Source organism: Anguilla rostrata, chromosome 19 (genome assembly GCF_018555375.3).
Source record: "Anguilla rostrata isolate EN2019 chromosome 19, ASM1855537v3, whole genome shotgun sequence".
NCBI classification, from domain to species: domain Eukaryota; kingdom Metazoa; phylum Chordata; class Actinopteri; order Anguilliformes; family Anguillidae; genus Anguilla; species Anguilla rostrata.
The window spans coordinates 15,660,033-15,678,128 of record NC_057951.1 but is presented as its reverse complement, the minus strand read 5'-3'; the positions used below and the strand labels follow the sequence as shown (position 1 = coordinate 15,678,128).

The following is an 18,096-nucleotide window of genomic DNA, read 5'->3' as shown; positions in this document are numbered from 1 at the left end:
AAATGTAAAACGGCATAAAGCAAAATGTCTGTTTGTCACGGGGCATTAAAAAAAGGCAGCATGTAGCAAATGAAAATTGCGCGTGCCAAGTCCCCGAGCGCAGTGGCCATGTTGCAACGCTTCCAAACATTTCACCTTGAACCGTCTGAGATTAATAGGCGGGTTTGATTCCGTGCCACTCGCTTTAAACACCGGACGGTGGTATTTGCGTTCGACGCGCAATGACTCAAAGACGCCCTCTAACCCGCTCCCGGTGAACTATACCGCAGTTTCGTATCGCGTTGAAAGTAAAACCAACTTTACTCAGAGCTCGCAAATAAGCGTTAAAACACAACGACACGGCGGAAAGTTTTTAGATGAATGTCACTCACCTATGGAGACCAGTTTGATGTGTTCTCTGTCCAGGAATTCCAGCGCCACCGATACATTTTCCAGTTTCATCTGCCTGAAGTTGGGTCTTGTGTGATATTTTCTGTACATTTTCTTTTGACTCAAAACCTCCAGGAGACCGACTAGTTTGAGCCCGTCGCCCAGGTCTTTCTGGAGATCGTTTATCGTCTTGTTGATGCATTTCAGGTGTTCGTTGCACCACCTGGTGAAGGTGTTCTGTTGAATCTTCTTCCAGGGCGCATCCTCCGCGAGGTCCTTTTCGGTGGCAGGCATCTCGTCTTCCTGGTCTTCCCCGTTATCGGTGCCCTGGTAGTATTCAGGCTGCTGCTGCTGGTCGTAGTATGTATTATTGCTCGTCATGTTTTCGGTTTCCTTGGCCCTTTTTATACCGTAATCCGTGAGGCCAGTGTGTGAAATATACCGCACGCGTGGGAACGCAACAAAAAAAAAGTTTTCGCAGGGCAGTGCCAGGCGCGCGCTCGCAGTGAAAAGTTCAGAACTTGGAAGAACCTCGGGGAAAAAAACAGAAGGCGAGAGTAGGGTGTGGGGGGGGTCTATTCGGATATACTCGTTAAGAAGGTCGGGCTTGTCAAACCAAGCAGTTCTGTCAGCAAAATGATAGATTAATCCGATTTTTGTTAGCAGCCTAGTCGGTCCCCGTTTTTAATTGGCGGACGCGTGAGAAATGTGGAAGCTTCTTCTTAATAGGCAGTTGATCTGAAGGCTAGAAGGACGGCTCAGTAGCGTCGAGGAGAAAAGAATAGCTGTCACAGAGAGAGAGCACTGGAGTCGAGTTGTCCAGCGCGTGCGACTAAATGAAGCGCAAGAGAGAACTGGGGGGTTTAAAAAGAAGCGAGAACCCCGGGCCACGTCAGGAAAATGGATTCCCTGGAATGGCCTGGGATGCCCATATACAACTAATGATGCGTATTTGTCTCATGCTACGGAGATAGACGTGCGGCTCACGATTGGGCAATGGGGGAAACGGGAAAGTGATTGGCTGGACCCCCAACAGTTGGGACACCTCACTTTATTTTTAGGCGCACCAAACTGAGCTTCGAGGGGCTGGTGCTCTCGGTCGTTGTAAGAGTGTGCAGGGATTGAGACAATCGATCTGGGAATAGAAACTGACGCGAGGTCTAAACGCCTCGAATCAAGAGGGTACCCGAAGGGTTTAATTATTTCTGTAGCCTACATAAGTATACGTTAATTGAATACATCCTTTTGACAGTGTATGTTATTGATACGGTTGTTTCCTGCCTACATCCCACTTTTTGGTTATGAGGTGATACATCATCTTTGGAACACGGTTGCTCATACTTATTAAAGTATGACGTCGGCGCAATGCCTGCGTTTGGTAGCTATGTGTCGCCTCATAGCGAAATATGTATTTTCAATAAACAAATTGGCGGTGGTAAACAGTGTGTCCGCATGAATCATTCCGTTATTTCACCGCTAAGACATTTTTACAGGCAAAGGTCATGATCATAGCCTCAGTCACATCTTACGCGCTGTGTCGTTCTTATGTTTTATTTAGAACCTGAGACAATATTTAAAAAGGTTACATTCACTGTATCATTCAAAATGCTTTCGGAAAGCACATAGGCTACTGAAGTACACAACAACTTGTTTTATTATTAAATATGAATATACTGAGGTGTTCTCATGCAGTGTTTATTTTTTACATGCAGATACTTATGAAAAATGTAGACATTATTTACTGAGGAAATTCCCTTGTCTGTACAGGAGATTTTTTATTTTTAGTTGGATGGTTATCTTGCAGAGCAAAACAATTGATTAATTGAGCTATTAAATGGAAGTGTATGTAGAATGACACCTCCTCACTTTGGAACTGATTTGGATTTAAGGGAGTACCAGAGACCAAAGCTTTCAGTTAAGGCGGGAAAGGGGTGAAATATCCAGGGGTTAAACAGGGCATATTTCACCCATCACTGTAGTCTCTGTTATGGGAGAATATTCTCTCCTACTGATGCACAGTAAACATTTTCATGGCTCAAGTTTACTGCTGAGGTAGCCATAAATCCCCTCTAGGTTTGATTGACACACGCTGTTGTTCTGTTGGTCTTGGTTCAAGGGAAAACAGAACACGCAGTCACGCTGGTGTGTGTCCAGCAGAGGAACTGGGGCGAAAGGAGTGAAGTATTTACGCGTAACCAGCGCCGTATGAATTACAGGTAATCATCGTATCCGTGTGTCACAGATTATTATTACTGGCACTGGCTTACTGTAATGGTGAGCAGAGGGATATAAATACTGATGCCCTCTGACTGCTGGTTGGGGGGGGGCACTGCACTCTGGCTTTACGGCTATTTTGGGGGGGGGGTGTCTGGGCCAGTTGTGACTCAGCGAACTCAGTGACGCTGAGACGCTGAGCTCAGTGACGCTGCTCTCCCTGTACACCACACTCTTCCTCACTCTTCCTCCTGGCCACAAGGTCATTTCACAGCAATACTGCCATTGAGAGAGGAAAGCCAGCGATCAGGTAACTGCAACAGGAAATCACATGAAATCATCACTATCACCATTGCCATTATAACCATTACAGCTGTTTATGATGATAGTGATTATTATTATCATTTCATTGTTAATGACCATTCTGTTGTAATAATAATGCGTTTTATACAATGAAAAATTATCCTACATAGTTATGATCATTATTATCGATCATTATTCTGTTTTTTCATGAATTATGTGCTTTGTGAGTATGTTTATGTCAGGGAAACCTGATGCTGAAATGACTTTAAATGAATTGAGAGAAACTGAGGGACGAGAGCAATGGCAGGCTGTAACAGCAGGCTGAGTCAGCGTTTTTAAAAACAGGGATGATGTGACACGCGGCTGTGAGACACACAGGAAGAATGGCGGACTCATTACCTCTCAGCCGCCATGTTCGCGAGCTGTCAGGGGGCTGAGCTCAGCGTGACCCCCTCAGACCGGGAACACCCCTGTGTCTCACATACACACACACACGCACGCACACACGCACGCACACACACACTCAGAATAGCCCCCCAGTGTCACCCCTCTGCTCTCCCCAGGGTAAGTGACCTCACCCACCGGTGAGTGACTCACAGAGGCAAACCCCGCTGCTGGGATCTTACACGTCCCCTCCAGCTGGTGTGCGCTTCCAGCAACACACAGCGCTACTCAAGCAGTTCACTGTGCCATGGTGGTACAAGGCCACTGCACCACCTTCAAAATAATTAGCCCTGCTGAAAATTACAACTAAGCCCAGCTGGAATTCTAAGCTTGGTTATGATGGTTTAAACTGTGTTTTTTGACACTTCTAGTTTTCCATAGCTGGTCTGTGGCTGGACAAAGCTTGTAGAATAAGCTGGTGGTCACACTGGTAGACGAGCTCTCTATATAGGCTGGTCAGCTGGTGACCTGTTGACCAGCTAAAAGTTTTGAAAAAACACAGCTTGAACCAGCTTGACCATCTTAGGCCGGTTTGAGCTGGAATTTTCAGCAGGGAGGTTTACTGCTCATTTGTCCTGATGATAAGAGCTCAGCGCTCAATCACTTCAGGAGTAAAGTGCTCACCACTCACTGCGGTAGTAAGAGTTTAATTCTGGCTCGTCGGGGTAAGAAGAGCTCCGCTGACTTTGGGTGGGGCTGAGGGGTAAGGGCAATCTAAGAGAGGAAGGGGGCTGGAACACGAGGAAGCTTCCAGTCTGGGGCCTTCCTGTTGCTTCCCGCTGGTAAGCGGATCCCCATTGCTGCGCGACGAGGTCACCAGCTCTCCTTCGGTCCGTGTCGCCCCGCTCAACAATTCCACCAGCGCGCTCTCTGACTAAAAGGCCTATTTTTAAAGCCTCCGTTTATAAACGGGTACTACTTCATGGACCAGTCGGGCTTGGGTGACCACGCTGACGGGGGTAGACTCTAAAGGAACCGAGTTTCACAGAGCTCGTTCGGAGACAGCGAGGGGGGGGGACAGGGGCTTCCGATCTATTTCTACTACATTAACGCTCTATCATGTGATATCTGAAATTACGCACAACGTGTTGTCATGTGTTTGTTCATTTTATGTTGGAGAAATAATGTTTTGCTGTTTGAATTATTCATAATGGATAATAAAATAAGAACAATGACCAGTGAAAGATTATTGCTCGATTTTCTCTAAATATTTTCTGCCATATATGTTGAAGGCAATAAGCAAGATGTAAAATGTTTCTCCAAATAGCTCTTTAGTAATGGAACCTATTTCCATAGGAACTCCAGCACTATATATATATATATATATATATATATATATTATATATATATATTTTATATTTTTTTTTTTTTTCATATGATGCTGGAAGACAGCACCATGTGTAGTGTATGTTGTAAATTTGATAATTCAACACTACCAAAAGTCATGGTCAATCCATCAATAACACATTCCATAATATAATAGACTGGCTCAAAGCAAACCTTCAGCAGTGACTTCAGTTGTGCGTCCTTCCTGAGGGAGAACTACAGCATGTTAGAACCACTTGCACGCTGTCTCTTGATTGACAGGCCACAGTTGAGAAAGCAGAAGCAATGTGGACAGTCCACATTCCCCCATGCTGGTCCGGACTACTTCACGCCCCTAAAAAAAGTCCTCCATTGTTTTTGCAGCAGGTGAATCGGCCAATCCGCTCAGGTGGAATTCTGTGATGTCACAACAGCAGAGAAAATGACATTACATAACTCTATCCTGCCCCTGGACCTCAGTGAAAACAGAGAAGTGTGAATTGCGCAATATGGGCGGGAATTGCTCGCTGAAGGTGAACGGTCTGGGCATGATCAAAGAGGAGAGCCGGCTTTGATCAGACAACCACCCGGCACCCAGTGATCAAAGCTCTGCCTTTGTGATCCATAATTCAAATGGATGTGTGTGAATGTGTGTGCGTGTGGAAGGAAGGGGATTTTCGAGACTAGGCTTGATACGGTGTTAGACACTATGTAGCCTGTAGGTAATCAGAGCACTAATTTAGGCAGGATAATGGCGAGCATTGTTGGGCTGAATGGCCTGTTCTCATCATTATGTTATGTTATGTTCTGATGTTGTGCTATGTTATGCTATGCTATGATAACACTGCAGAGAACATCACGTGTCAGCATGACAGGTGAACATACGCACAGGAATGGGGCGCGGGGCGGCACAGCTGAGACAGTCCTCCTTTCTTCTTTCCCCTCCATCAGCGCAGAAAAAAGAAAGGGGGAAAAAGAGAAAGAAAACAACAAAGGAACACAGGGATGACAGAGAAGCCGTTTTCCTGAACGAAGAACTTATGTAAGCTGCTGAACACAGCCATAAACTTGCCTCGACCCTCAGACTTATCGTTTTCATAACCCTAACCTAGCTAAACCCTAAGTTGAGCCCTAAAACCTAATTGAAATCATAGGAACCTTTATAAACACCTGATTACTCATTCAAAATTGATGAAAAACGAATTCAAGACTGTGAATTCAATAGTAGAAATGCTAAATAATATGTTTGAGGCCATAAAAAAAATGTTTTCCCTGAAAAAATATGCATATATTCAATATCGTTTTACAGTCATAGGTACCCATGCAACTATAGAAAATTTTTGGCTCCTCCAAAATCAAAAAAGAACCAATGTCCTAACCTTTCTTTAACCTGCTGAACACAGCCGTGAACTTGCCTCGACCCTCAGACTTATCGTTTTCATAACCCTAACCCTAAGTTGAGCCCAAAAACGTAATTGAAGCCATAGGAACTGTTGAAAACATGTGATTACTCATTTAAAATTGTGGAAAAACTAAGTCAAGACTGTGAATTCCATAGTACAGATGCTAAAAAATATATTTGAGGCCTTAAAAAAAAAAAAATGTTTTCCCTGAAAAAATATGTATATATTCCATATCTTGTTATGGTCATAGGTACCTATACTAGTATATACAAAATTTTTGGATTGTCCAAAATCAAAAAAGAACCAATGTCCTAACCTTTCTTTAACCTGCTGAACACAGCCGTAAACTTGCCTCGACCCTCAGACTTATCATTTTCATAACCCTAACCCTAAGTTGAGCCCTAAAACGTAATTGAAGCCATAGGAACTTTTGAAAACAAGTGATTACTCATTTAAAATTGTGGAAAAACTAAGTCAAGACTGTGAATTCCATAGTACAGATGCTAAAAAATATATTTGAGGCCTTAAAAAAAAAAAATGTTTTCCCTGAAAAAATATGTATATATTCCATATCTTGTTATGGTCATAGGTACCTATACTAGTATATACAAAATTTTTGGATTGTCCAAAATCAAAAAAGAACCAATGTCCTAACCTTTCTTTAACCTGCTGAACACAGCCGTAAACTTGCCTCGACCCTCAGACTTATCGTTTTCATAACCCTAACCCTAAGTTGAGCCCTAAAACGTAATTGAAGCCATAGGAACTTTTGAAAACAAGTGATTACTCATTTAAAATTGTGGAAAAACTAAGTCAAGACTGTGAATTCCATAGTACAGATGCTAAAAAATATATTTGAGGCCTTAAAAAAAAAATGTTTTCCCTGAAAAAATATGTATGTATTCCATATCTTGTTATGGTCATAGGTACCTATACTAGTATATACAAAATTTTTGGATTGTCCAAAATCAAAAAAGAACCAATGTCCTAACCTTTCTTTAACCTGCTGAACACAGCCGTAAACTTGCCTCGACCCTCAGACTTATCATTTTCATAACCCTAACCCTAAGTTGAGCCCAAAAACGTAATTGAAGCCATAGGAACTGTTGAAAACATGTGATTACTCATTTAAAATTGTGGAAAAACTAAGTCAAGACTGTGAATTCCATAGTACAGATGCTAAAAATATATTTGAGGCCTTAAAAAAAAAATGTTTTCCCTGAAAAAATATGTATGTATTCCATATCTTGTTATGGTCATAGGTACCTATACTAGTATATACAAAATTTTTGGATTGTCCAAAATCAAAACAGAACCAATGTCCTAACCTTTCTTTAACCTGCTGAACACAGCCGTAAACTTGCCGCGACCCTCAGACTTATCGTTTTCATAACCCTAACCCTAAGTTGAGCCCTAAAACGTAATAGAAGCCATAGGAACTTTTGAAAACAAGTGATTACTCATTTAAAATTGTGGAAAAACTAAGTCAAGACTGTGAATTCCATAGTACAGATGCTAAAAAATATATTTGAGGCCTTAAAAAAAAAAATGTTTTCCCTGAAAAAATATGTATGTATTCCATATCTTGTTATGGTCATAGGTACCTATACTAGTATATACAAAATTTTTGGATTGTCCAAAATCAAAAAAGAACCAATGTCCTAACCTTTCTTTAACCTGCTGAACACAGCCGTAAACTTGCCTCGACCCTCAGACTTATCGTTTTCATAACCCTAACCCTAAGTTGAGCCCTAAAACGTAATTGAAGCCATAGGAACTTTTGAAAACAAGTGATTACTCATTTAAAATTGTGGAAAAACTAAGTCAAGACTGTGAATTCCATAGTACAGATGCTAAAAAATATATTTGAGGCCTTAAAAAAAAAAATGTTTTCCCTGAAAAAATATGTATATATTCCATATCTTGTTATGGTCATAGGTACCTATACTAGTATATACAAAATTTTTGGATTGTCCAAAATCAAAAAAGAACCAATGTCCTAACCTTTCTTTCACCTGCTGAACACAGCCGTAAACTTGCCTCGACCCTCAGACTTATCGTTTTCATAACCCTAACCCTAAGTTGAGCCCTAAAACGTAATTGAAGCCATAGGAACTTTTGAAAACAAGTGATTACTCATTTAAAATTGTGGAAAAACTAAGTCAAGACTGTGAATTCCATAGTACAGATGCTAAAAAATATATTTGAGGCCTTAAAAAAAAAATGTTTTCCCTGAAAAAATATGTATATATTCCATATCTTGTTATGGTCATAGGTACCTATACTAGTATATACAAAATTTTTGGATTGTCCAAAATCAAAAAGAACCAATGTCCTAACCTTTCTTTAACCTGCTGAACACAGCCGTAAACTTGCCTCGACCCTCAGACTTATCGTTTTCATAACCCTAACCCTAAGTTGAGCCCTAAAACGTAATTGAAGCCATAGGAACTGTTGAAAACAAGTGATTACTCATTCAAAATTGTGGAAAAACTAATTCAAGACTGTGAATTCCATAGTACAGATGCTAAAAAATATATTTGAGGCCTTAAAAAAAAAAAAAGTTTTCCCTGAAAAAATATGTATATATTCCATATCTTGTTATGGTCATAGGTACCTATACTAGTATATACAAAATTTTTGGATTGTCCAAAATCAAAAAAGAACCAATGTCCTAACCTTTCTTTCACCTGCTGAACACAGCCGTAAACTTGCCTCGACCCTCAGACTTATCGTTTTCATAACCCTAACCCTAGGTAAACCCTAATTTGAGCCCTAAAACCTAATTGAAGCCATAGGAACCTTTGAAAACATCTGATTACTCATTCAAAATTGATGAAAAACGAATTCAAGACTGTGAATGCAATAGTAGAAATGCTAAATAATATGTTTGAAGCCATAAAAAAAATGTTTTCCCTGAAAAAAATATGCCTATATTCTATATCGTTTTACGGTCATAGGTACCCATGCAACTATAGAAAATTTTTGGCTCGTCCAAAATCAAAAAAGAACCAATGTCCTAACCTAAAAATACATTTTAAAAAATAATAAATAATTTCTGGAACACAGTAGCACATATCTTACATTTTATTCACATAATTGATGTTACTAGAGCCACAGCGGATCCACTGCATAATGGCTCTAATCTGCAGGGAGATACAGGCGACATCCAGCTCACACACTGGACTGTGTGAAACTCTACTGTGTCTGCACAAGGACATACAGAACCGAGCACGCAAGCAAACTGACATGGTTTAGTAATATAGCATTTCTTTTCACGTCATTTAACATCCACTAACAGGTTTAGTTGCTTTTTTTTTTGTGAAAACTTATTATGACTCCATGTGATCACATGCACGCTACTGTTCTAGAAAAATAATTACATGAGACACCAGCTACAGATGACATAATCAAGGCTTGCTGAGCATCTGCAATGCATGCCAAGAGAAAAGCACTTTGTTATCATAAGATATCACCAACAGGGAGGGCATAACACTAACCTAACACATGACGAAATAAAAACAAACACACAAGTAAAAAAATGTAACTTTAAACTGCGGTCCAAGAAAACCTATTATACACACTTGTTTCTTGAATCCGCAAATCAATACCCTCCCACTGGTCAATGAAACATATATATGTTTTTATTTCTGTAGAGTAAAATAGCATCGCTAGTTAATGAAAAGGCAAATCGCCAACATTTAGCTGTCTGACCGCCAGTACTTCTATATGCCTGCACTTTAAATACAATGTGCATATTTACAAAAATACATCAGTCCTATTAGGGGTGGCCACACCCACAGAGGCACTGTATTGTTAAATTTGGGGGTTTAGAGGTCAACAAGGGTACAAAAATAAACCTTTAAGTCACCGCTCATGAGTAGTCAGAGCAAGGTGGAGTTATTGCCTGTTTGAGCTGTGATTTTCTCCTGTATCAAATTCGGCTGGAGGTCTGTAGGCTCAATCTAATCACTCAGTCACATTCTCCTTTACACAGAGTAAACGCATTTAGGAAAGGATATTTTCTTCTTTATATTTATTTATATTTCTTTACATTATAATTCAGTAAAAGCCTGTTTGTTTCCCAATGTATTAGGACTAAATTGTATGATAATTATGTGTGTTACTCTCGGAAAAGTGCAAGTGCCTGATTGTTTTTAATTTCCCCAAAAGCTGAGGTTTGCTTTACTGCATTCTGAAGCAGGGGTCCCCCAGAGAATCTCAGGGGGTCCCAAGCAAGTGCTTTTTATTTTTTTATTTTTAATAAATGCCTATTTTAATTTTAAGGTTTTGTTTGTATTTTCTTATTTTGAAAATGACATATTTTAACGAAATCCTCCTTGTCTGGTTTGCTCACACTTTCTAATAAATATTAATTTTCTTTAACGTACTAAACAGCTACATGTACTGTACTGATCCAACATCTGAGACCATGGTTCACAAACATCTTTATTTGCTAGTGTGTCAAACAGTCTGCTGTGGGCGCTGGGTAAAAACATAAAACTAATTTCATTGAGTCGAGCGTCTTCTGACACGCCTATTCTTCCACATATCCTTCATCTGTTTAACTGTGGGGTCAATTCATTTGGAAGAGTTTTGGTTTTGGCCAAGTTCCCAAAACAGACAGAGACTACTTAGAGTAGACCACAAGAAAGCATCAACAACCACTGTACAAGTTTCTCTGAAGAAGCAAATCATTTGCGATTGTTTGCTGGTTAAAATTACACCATTAGTATCTCAATTTACAAAAATAGAGGTGTCTAAAGTCTGCTACAACTGTAGGCGTACAGCCCACTGAACAAAATTATATTACGGTTTTTAATTTAGAAAAAAGGGAGTTAAAAGAAAACTGTAGTCATAAAGAGGTCATTTGGAAAAGTGCACTTCTCTCCTACACCATCGGCCCGGAACGTGTGCACTCACTGCTGGACAACTTCCAAGGAATTATGCTGCATTGGAAATTATTATTTTGTGAGCTAAATAATAATAAAAATAACATTTCATTTTGTCAGAATATATAGCGCATATGAAGTACCTGTGTGAAGACACGCATGCGGAGCTCAGGAGGATATATCCTACAGGTATTATGTGCTTTTTTCCTTTCTGTAACTGAACAGAGCATGCGCTGAAATATCGAGTAAAAATATCGAGTTTTCATTTTCAAATCACAGAAAGTGAGGAAAAAGAGGAAAGCTGTCTGCAGAACAGCTGACTGGAGTCTGATAGTCAAAACAAACTTCACGTCACGCAAAGGAAAAAAAACATGCTCATACGATGTAAAGCAAGCAATTAGTTCTGAAAAACAACGCGTTTCTCCATGAACCCCACACAGATCTGTCTACAGCTGTTTTTCTCTCCACTCTTCTGCTTCCCTCTGAGCAGCCTTGAAGCGCAACAAAAGAATCACCGTCTTCAGTCAGCGTACTACATGATGCCAAATAAATCAACCAGTATATGAATAAATAAATATACAGTGCCAATATACTGGTCATCGTGTGACAAATACAGCCAGCAAAAACTCTCACTGTTTAAACCACAGCCCTGTTCTGTCAGAGAACATGGTCGCCATGGAAGCCGGAACCCAGCTGGTAACTCCAAAGTTCCGACACCATCGCCGTGGGCAACAGGTGGAGAGTTCCGTGTTGTCAACGCAGAGTTAAACAGACTGGTTCTGCAGTCCGTAGGCATCCCCTGTCACAGCCCAGCAGTCCTCTGATCACACAGATACAAACAATAGTCTCACTTTTGATTGGTCTTTTTTTTTAAAACCCAGAATGCTTCAGTAGACCTCCTTGCTGAACCACGTGAACAGGAAGCCTGGTGTTCCGTTGCCAGTTCCTACTTCCTGTTTCCAGCTTTTCCGCTTCCTGTGGAACGTCTGGTGTGGGCCTCCTCTTTGGAGTGGTGGGCGGGGCCTGTGCTAAAAGGGGCGTGGCACAGCACGGGGCAGAGAGGGGCGTGGCATCATCAAGGGAGGGCGTGGTCACTGTTAAGGCTCGCTCATGAAAGAGCTCTGGACAAAGTGGGGAGGATAAGCACAATGGCTGCTGCCACGGCAACAACAAGCACCGGGTTCCAGTCTCCTTTGCTGACCTAAAGACAGCAGAAAGGAGGGGGTCAGAGGTCAAGCACCATGTGACTCAAACCCACCTCAATTTCAGCGAGACAAAGACACAACACTACACACATATACATAGACACCAGTCAGGTACATGCGCACACACACACGCGCACGCACACGCGCACACGCGCACACACACACACACGTGCACACGCACACACACAGCATTGTGCAATGTGTAATTCATTCCTGATAGCAGAGGGATTTGGGAAATGTGCGGTGCCTGCAGGATCTGGGAGTGTCAGTGGATGTAACGGTGATGTAATACTGGAGAACACCCAGTGAAAATATCTGCTGATGGCTTCCTTCACACATACACACCAAACCGAACACACACACACACACACACACACGCACACACACACACACACACACACACACGCACAGTAGAGAGGCTCACTCTCCTACAGCACGTGATATGAGGACATCTTCATTTCATTTGTTACGCAAACAGGCCCCCGCACTAAGCCCACTGTGGCCTAGCACGTTAGCAGGTGGCTAGCAGGGCGATGAGCGTTTCTCTGAGAATCCCTGCGCTCTGCCAGTCGCCACTTGTCGCTCCGCAGTGCTGAAAGGCAGGTCTGAATCCGGCGCTGCGTCATCCATTTTGGCTCAAACAGTCATCTTCGTAGGCCCCAGGGTCGCCAGACGAGCCAAGTGACAACATACGACCACAAAGACTTCTTTTATTTTTCAGAAATTGTGCATGTGAAAATACACAAAGGTGCCTTCTTGGCCATGAAAGAAGAGAACACAAGAATGTTCTTCACCCTCCAAAGTTCCAGTTGTGCAGGTGTGCTGTATCATCACTGTTTGCGTCTTGAATGATTCAGTGGTTTCCCAACGGTGTTGTGGAGAACCATCTTATGTAATCTCTCCAATGTGAAATGCTTTTTTAAAATGTATTTCTCCCCAGTGTTTCTGCGCTGTTTTATTGACCATCCCTTTCTCTTTCGTTAGGCTGTCAGTGCTTCAGACCAAGAGCCCGAAAGCATCGCGTCTCACACTCTCAACAAGACTCCTCAGTGTCCTCACACCCTAATCTCAAGCCCAGACCTGACTCTAAAACTCAGAGCACACTCAGAGCACATCACCTACTCTTTATTTACACAAATAAAAGTTCTGTAAGTGCAATGCTCACTTGACACTGAATATGCTACAACACTGAAACCATCTCGTTTATGAACATAAATTGTACTGAACTGTAATTATTTATGGATTATTCATTTATTCTTTACAATGCATTAGTTATTATTACTATTATTATTATGTATTTGCAGTGTAGTTAAACAAGTATGTGAGGTAAAATTTAATGAACGTAGCATATAACTGTGCTCTCTCTCACTCTGTCTCTCGCCCCTCCCTCGGGGATGATGAAGGAAATGACGTGCTCGTACCTTCTAGGATGAAAGCTCCGCCCACCAGCACCATATCAAGGCCACAATTACAATCATTCCTACGGAGGGGACGGAGAGAACAGGGGGCTCAGACGGAGATGTGGAGTTCTGAGGAAAAACAAGGGATTGTGGGGGATGGGGGATGGAGCGAGGAGGAGGAGGAGGAGGGGGTGAAAGAAATAAAAAAAGCAAAAAGAGAATGAAAGACAAAAAAGACAATTACATATGGAAAGGTAGATATAGATAAATAGGGTAATACATGAATAAATAAATAAATAAATAGACAAATAAATAAATGTGTAAAACATGACTGGGTCTTTTGGCAGGTAAATGCATGACATGGTGGGTGGATAAACTGATTTATGATAGATAGATAGATAGACAGATAGATAGATAGATAGATAGATAGGAAATTGAATAACTGAATAACCATCAAATTGTTTGAGAATTTGATCTTGGGAACAATATGGGAACAAAGGAAGGATAATTGTTGCGATATACATGTAAAACCATAAATATATATTATATATACATTCATACGAGTATATATAAGCATCTATAAATAAACATGAGCTGGGTGCCTCAGAATTAACCAATGAAAAGCCGGGGAGGGCGGGGCAAACAGAAAGACAGGGGACAGGACGGCAGCAGAGATCACACATGACAAGATGGAAATTTCTGCCGTTTAACCAGGGACATCTCCCTGATATCCCAAGATGCAATGCTTCAGTGACACACGTCATCTGCACTAGATTGCCTGCAATGTCGACACCTTAAGCATATCCACCTATAGGAGATGCTGACTTCCTGTCACAATGGGAAGTCCCGCCCAAGATTTCCATCTTGCCATTGGACAATCTCAATCCACACTGAACAGGGATCCTGCCCTACTGAAATGTCCTCACACACATATATATATCCTGATAATGTGGGAACAGGGCCTGGTAATTACACAGGAGGGTGTTGGTGTATTCCTTCCTAATTCACAGTCACTATTTCAGTTAGTGAGGATTTAATGAGGTCTTCTGTTAAAGCCTTAAGATCCTGAAGCAATATACAATTAGCAAAGGACTATTTCTCGTTGCAATGGAGTTCCTTTATCTACTCTGTGTCCCTCTGTCTAAACCAGTAACATAGAATTTTCTGTTCAACAGAAACTGTAGTGTGCACCAAGAAATCTACCCTGCCAGGGTGCATTTTTCCTCTGTTTATAATGAAAATGAAAGGCAGATAAGGTTTCTGTGAAGTGCTGTCAGTGCTGTTAGTGCTGACTAGAAAAGATTACATTCCTTTGCAGAAACTGCCAAAAGAAACCTGTCGTGATAAAACAGAAACGCAAGAAATAAAGTGAATCAAAACAGACGCAAGGGGTTATGGGAAATGAGAATCAAAGATTGAGGTTTTTTTGGGAGAAGCGCCTTACTGCTGTGATTTGACAATCGACTATTATCTCAACATAATTTCGTAAATGCAAACAGATCCGCAAAAACGAGCGTTCACTTCAGACTGCTGAACGGACTGACTGCAGTATAATAATCTTGACGCACTGACCCTAAAAGGGCGGGAAACACAGATGATGATGTACGTCCCCACGAATTTCATCAGAAACATCTTCTATTTCATTGAACCGGAACGAAAATCGAAGGGAGATGTGTAAACAGTTGGTTTGGGGAGAAACGTCTTTTTTGAGTCAAAGAGAGTGACAGTGTTCAGACCGGGGGTGGGGGGGGGGGGTGCAGCTGGACGTGACGCACACACACTGTCCTGTGAGACAGGAGGGACAGCGAGGACAACGAAGGGCAGAAGCTGCAGGCCAGGGCAAAGCAACGGATGGACAGACGGACACAGGGTTGGACACTGAGAGACGGACACGGAGTTCGCTGGCGTTCTTGCTGCAGGGGCGACACGCCGTCGCCGGGGGCGACACGCACAGAGGCAACACAGAGGCGGCGCATGCAGCGTGGAGGCAGCACCAGCACATCTGAGGAAGCCCAGTCAGAAGCCTCTTCCACAGCGTCCTCCAAAAATGTGGCCTAACTGGTTCCTGCGCAGCGAGACGGCCAGCGTTCGGCTGCCTCTGTGAACACCCCTGCCGCTCTCACAGATAAAATCTGCAAACGTATTAAAAAAGCCTGCAGTGGCAGCTGCAGCCTTCCCAGCATGCTTCAGGAGCCACAGACTCGACACCCTGAAGCAGGAGCTGATCTGTATATTATTGGGATGCTTCTCTCTCCTCGCTGGGGTGGGGCATCAGGACATCCAGATGCCAGAGAGATCAGGGGATCGCCGCAGTGTCTGCTTTAACCTGACACCTGTGGACAAGCAGTGCAGTACCCCCATCTCCCCTCCCATTTCCAACAGAGCTATGCAACAATACCCATAATCCCCCTCTTCTCCCCCCTCCCACACAGGGTTAGGTGTTTTGGGTGTCTCTGTGTCCCATGGTGACCTCTTCAGAAGCAGAGAGAGAGAACAACACCCTCCCCTCCTCAACTCCCACCACCCTGATCCCCTGACCTTTGAACTATGACCCCTACAACCTCCCTCCTCACCTGCGCCTTCCCCCCCATCAGCTGGTCCAGCTCTTCCTTGCACCTCTGCAGCTCTCTCTCCAGCTCGGCTCGCTCGCCCTGACTGCTGTCGTACAGGGCCTGCATCTCCGACAGCTCCACCTTCAAGCCCTCACACTGCGGGAGGGGGGGAGAGGGAGAGGGAGAGAGAGAGAGTTGACAGTTAAAATTATTTAAATATCCACTAGATGCAAAAAAATGTCCACACCAGACGTGAAATACAAAAAGAAAACAGGAAATATGTCGTCTCTTATAATATATCTTAACACTGAGGAACATAAACAGTGGCCTTCTTAAGTGTCCCCAGGTCTCCTCCACAATCTCTGGACAAACAGCCTCCTCTATGGCCCTCCCTTACCAAACAATCCCAGGTTAGTTCTTAACTTATTAAAGCAAAGAGGAGATAGGGGGAAGGGAGATGGTGAAAGAAAGAGTGAGAGAGGGGGAGGGAGATGGTGAAAGAAAGAGTGAGAGAGGGGGAGGGAGATGGTGAAAGAAAGAGTGAGAGAGGGGGTGGGAGATGGTGAAAGAAAGAGTGAGAGAGGGGGAGGGAGATGGTGAAAGAGAGAATGAGAGAGGAGGGGACAGACAGGGTGAAAGTGAAAGATGCCTGATGTAAATGACTGCTTTGGCAAAGCTATACCCATGTGTGACTAATGTTTCATTTTTTAATATGAATCTGAGTGAGACAGGAAGAAGAGAGCGATCACAGGTGTGCTACTCCACAGCCGGCGCTGACACTGCCGTTGCACCGGCATCGTTTACAGAAGGAAGATTCCGGAAACTATTCGGGCTGCACACACCGCCTTCTGGACCTCGTCGGCTCGGGCCTCGGCCTGCTTGAGCTGGTCCCGCAGGGAGAAGATCTCGCCGAAGCCCCCGGCCCCGCCGGTGGGGGTGAGGGGCTTGCCCTCGAAGGAGATGTTCTTCTGGATGGAGGCGTCCACCAGGCGGCAGTTGGTCCTGGTTGTGGGCGTGGCCACGCTGATGTAGCTGTCGGCCTCCGCGGGCTTCTCCTCGGCCGCGCCCTCCTCTGCCTTCTCGTCCGCCGCCGCGTCGTCCTCCGTCACCGCCAGGTACGCGTCGCTGGAGCTGTGGGGGAGGGAGGAGAGGAGGAGAGGACAGGAGGAGAGGAGGGAGGTCTTTCCCATCAGTCGAACATTGTATACTGCAGGGCTACTCAACTCCAGGTCCTGCACTACACAAGTCACAATCTGATCTCACTAATGAGCTCACTTCCTGAACCAAGCAGATAAAATGATTAGTAGTGAAATCGGGTGGTGTAGTGCATGGTTGGAGAAAATGCCTGCAGACACTGCGGCCCGCAGGACTTGGAGTCAAGCAGTGCTGGTTTACTGCATTCACAGAGTAGGGATTATGAACTGACAGACAAGCTGATAGGCTAACAGACATGTTGACGGACTGACAGACGGACAGCTTGGCCTCTCACCCCGCCCTCTGGAGCTGCAGCTGCTGCAGTTTCTCTGACAACTTCCTGTTTCCGTCCTTCAGGACCTTGCATTCCTCCCTCAGAGCGCGACACTCTTCCTTCAGCAGACCCACGTCACCTGACCGAGGAAACACAAGGGAGAGACACGAGCAGGTACAGACCCATGTCACATGACCCAGGACACACAGGAGAGAGAGACCCACATCACCTGACCCAGGACACACATGGGAGAGACACATGAACAGTTACAGACCCATGTCACCTGACCAGCCAAACACATGTAGACATGTTCCAGGGTGCAAGGATCTCTGTTCCTGTTAAAAATCAATTCCACATGAAACTCAGACAGCCATTTCTTGAGTGCTTGTGGGTGTGTGTGTGTGTGGGTGTGTGTATGTTTGTGTGTGTGTGCCTCTGTGTGTGTCCTTTCATGACTATTCTATAAAAATAAAGTGCATCAAAGAGCAGCCAGGGCCATGTGAGTGAAAGTTAACCATGCGGCTATTTTCACACACAGCTG

General features: G+C 43.4%; 3 protein-coding genes across 13 annotated transcripts in view; 1 reads left to right on the top strand and 2 right to left on the bottom strand.

The window, feature by feature from the left end:
* Positions 1 to 1,253, bottom strand: part of LOC135245907 (filamin-C-like) — a 36,442-nt gene extending 35,189 nt beyond the window's left edge. For 2 of the 3 annotated variants that reach the window (XM_064319281.1, XM_064319282.1), the window contains exon 1: positions 372 to 1,253. In XM_064319281.1, coding sequence (XP_064175351.1) covers positions 372 to 750 — 379 coding nt within the window. In that variant the 5' untranslated portion in view covers positions 751 to 1,253. The remainder of the gene's footprint in view (positions 1 to 371) is intronic. The other variant, XM_064319283.1, reaches the window with a different exon arrangement.
* The window catches only part of LOC135245909 (glutamate receptor-interacting protein 1-like), a 402,070-nt gene that overhangs the window by 295,682 nt on the left and 88,292 nt on the right, over positions 1 to 18,096 (top strand). The gene's annotated exons all lie outside the window — the stretch shown is intronic.
* LOC135245912 (coiled-coil domain-containing protein 136-like) overlaps positions 9,111 to 18,096 on the bottom strand; it is a 31,467-nt gene continuing 22,481 nt past the window's right edge. For 2 of the 4 annotated variants that reach the window (XM_064319298.1, XM_064319297.1), the window contains exons 6-9: positions 17,577 to 17,694; positions 16,930 to 17,218; positions 16,109 to 16,243; positions 9,111 to 13,664 (exon numbers count right to left, since the gene is read on the bottom strand). In XM_064319298.1, the coding sequence (XP_064175368.1) occupies positions 13,560 to 13,664; positions 16,109 to 16,243; positions 16,930 to 17,218; positions 17,577 to 17,694 (647 nt within the window). In that variant the 3' untranslated portion in view covers positions 9,111 to 13,559. The remainder of the gene's footprint in view (positions 13,665 to 16,108; positions 16,244 to 16,929; positions 17,219 to 17,576; positions 17,695 to 18,096) is intronic. The other 2 variants (XM_064319300.1, XM_064319299.1) reach the window with 2 other exon arrangements.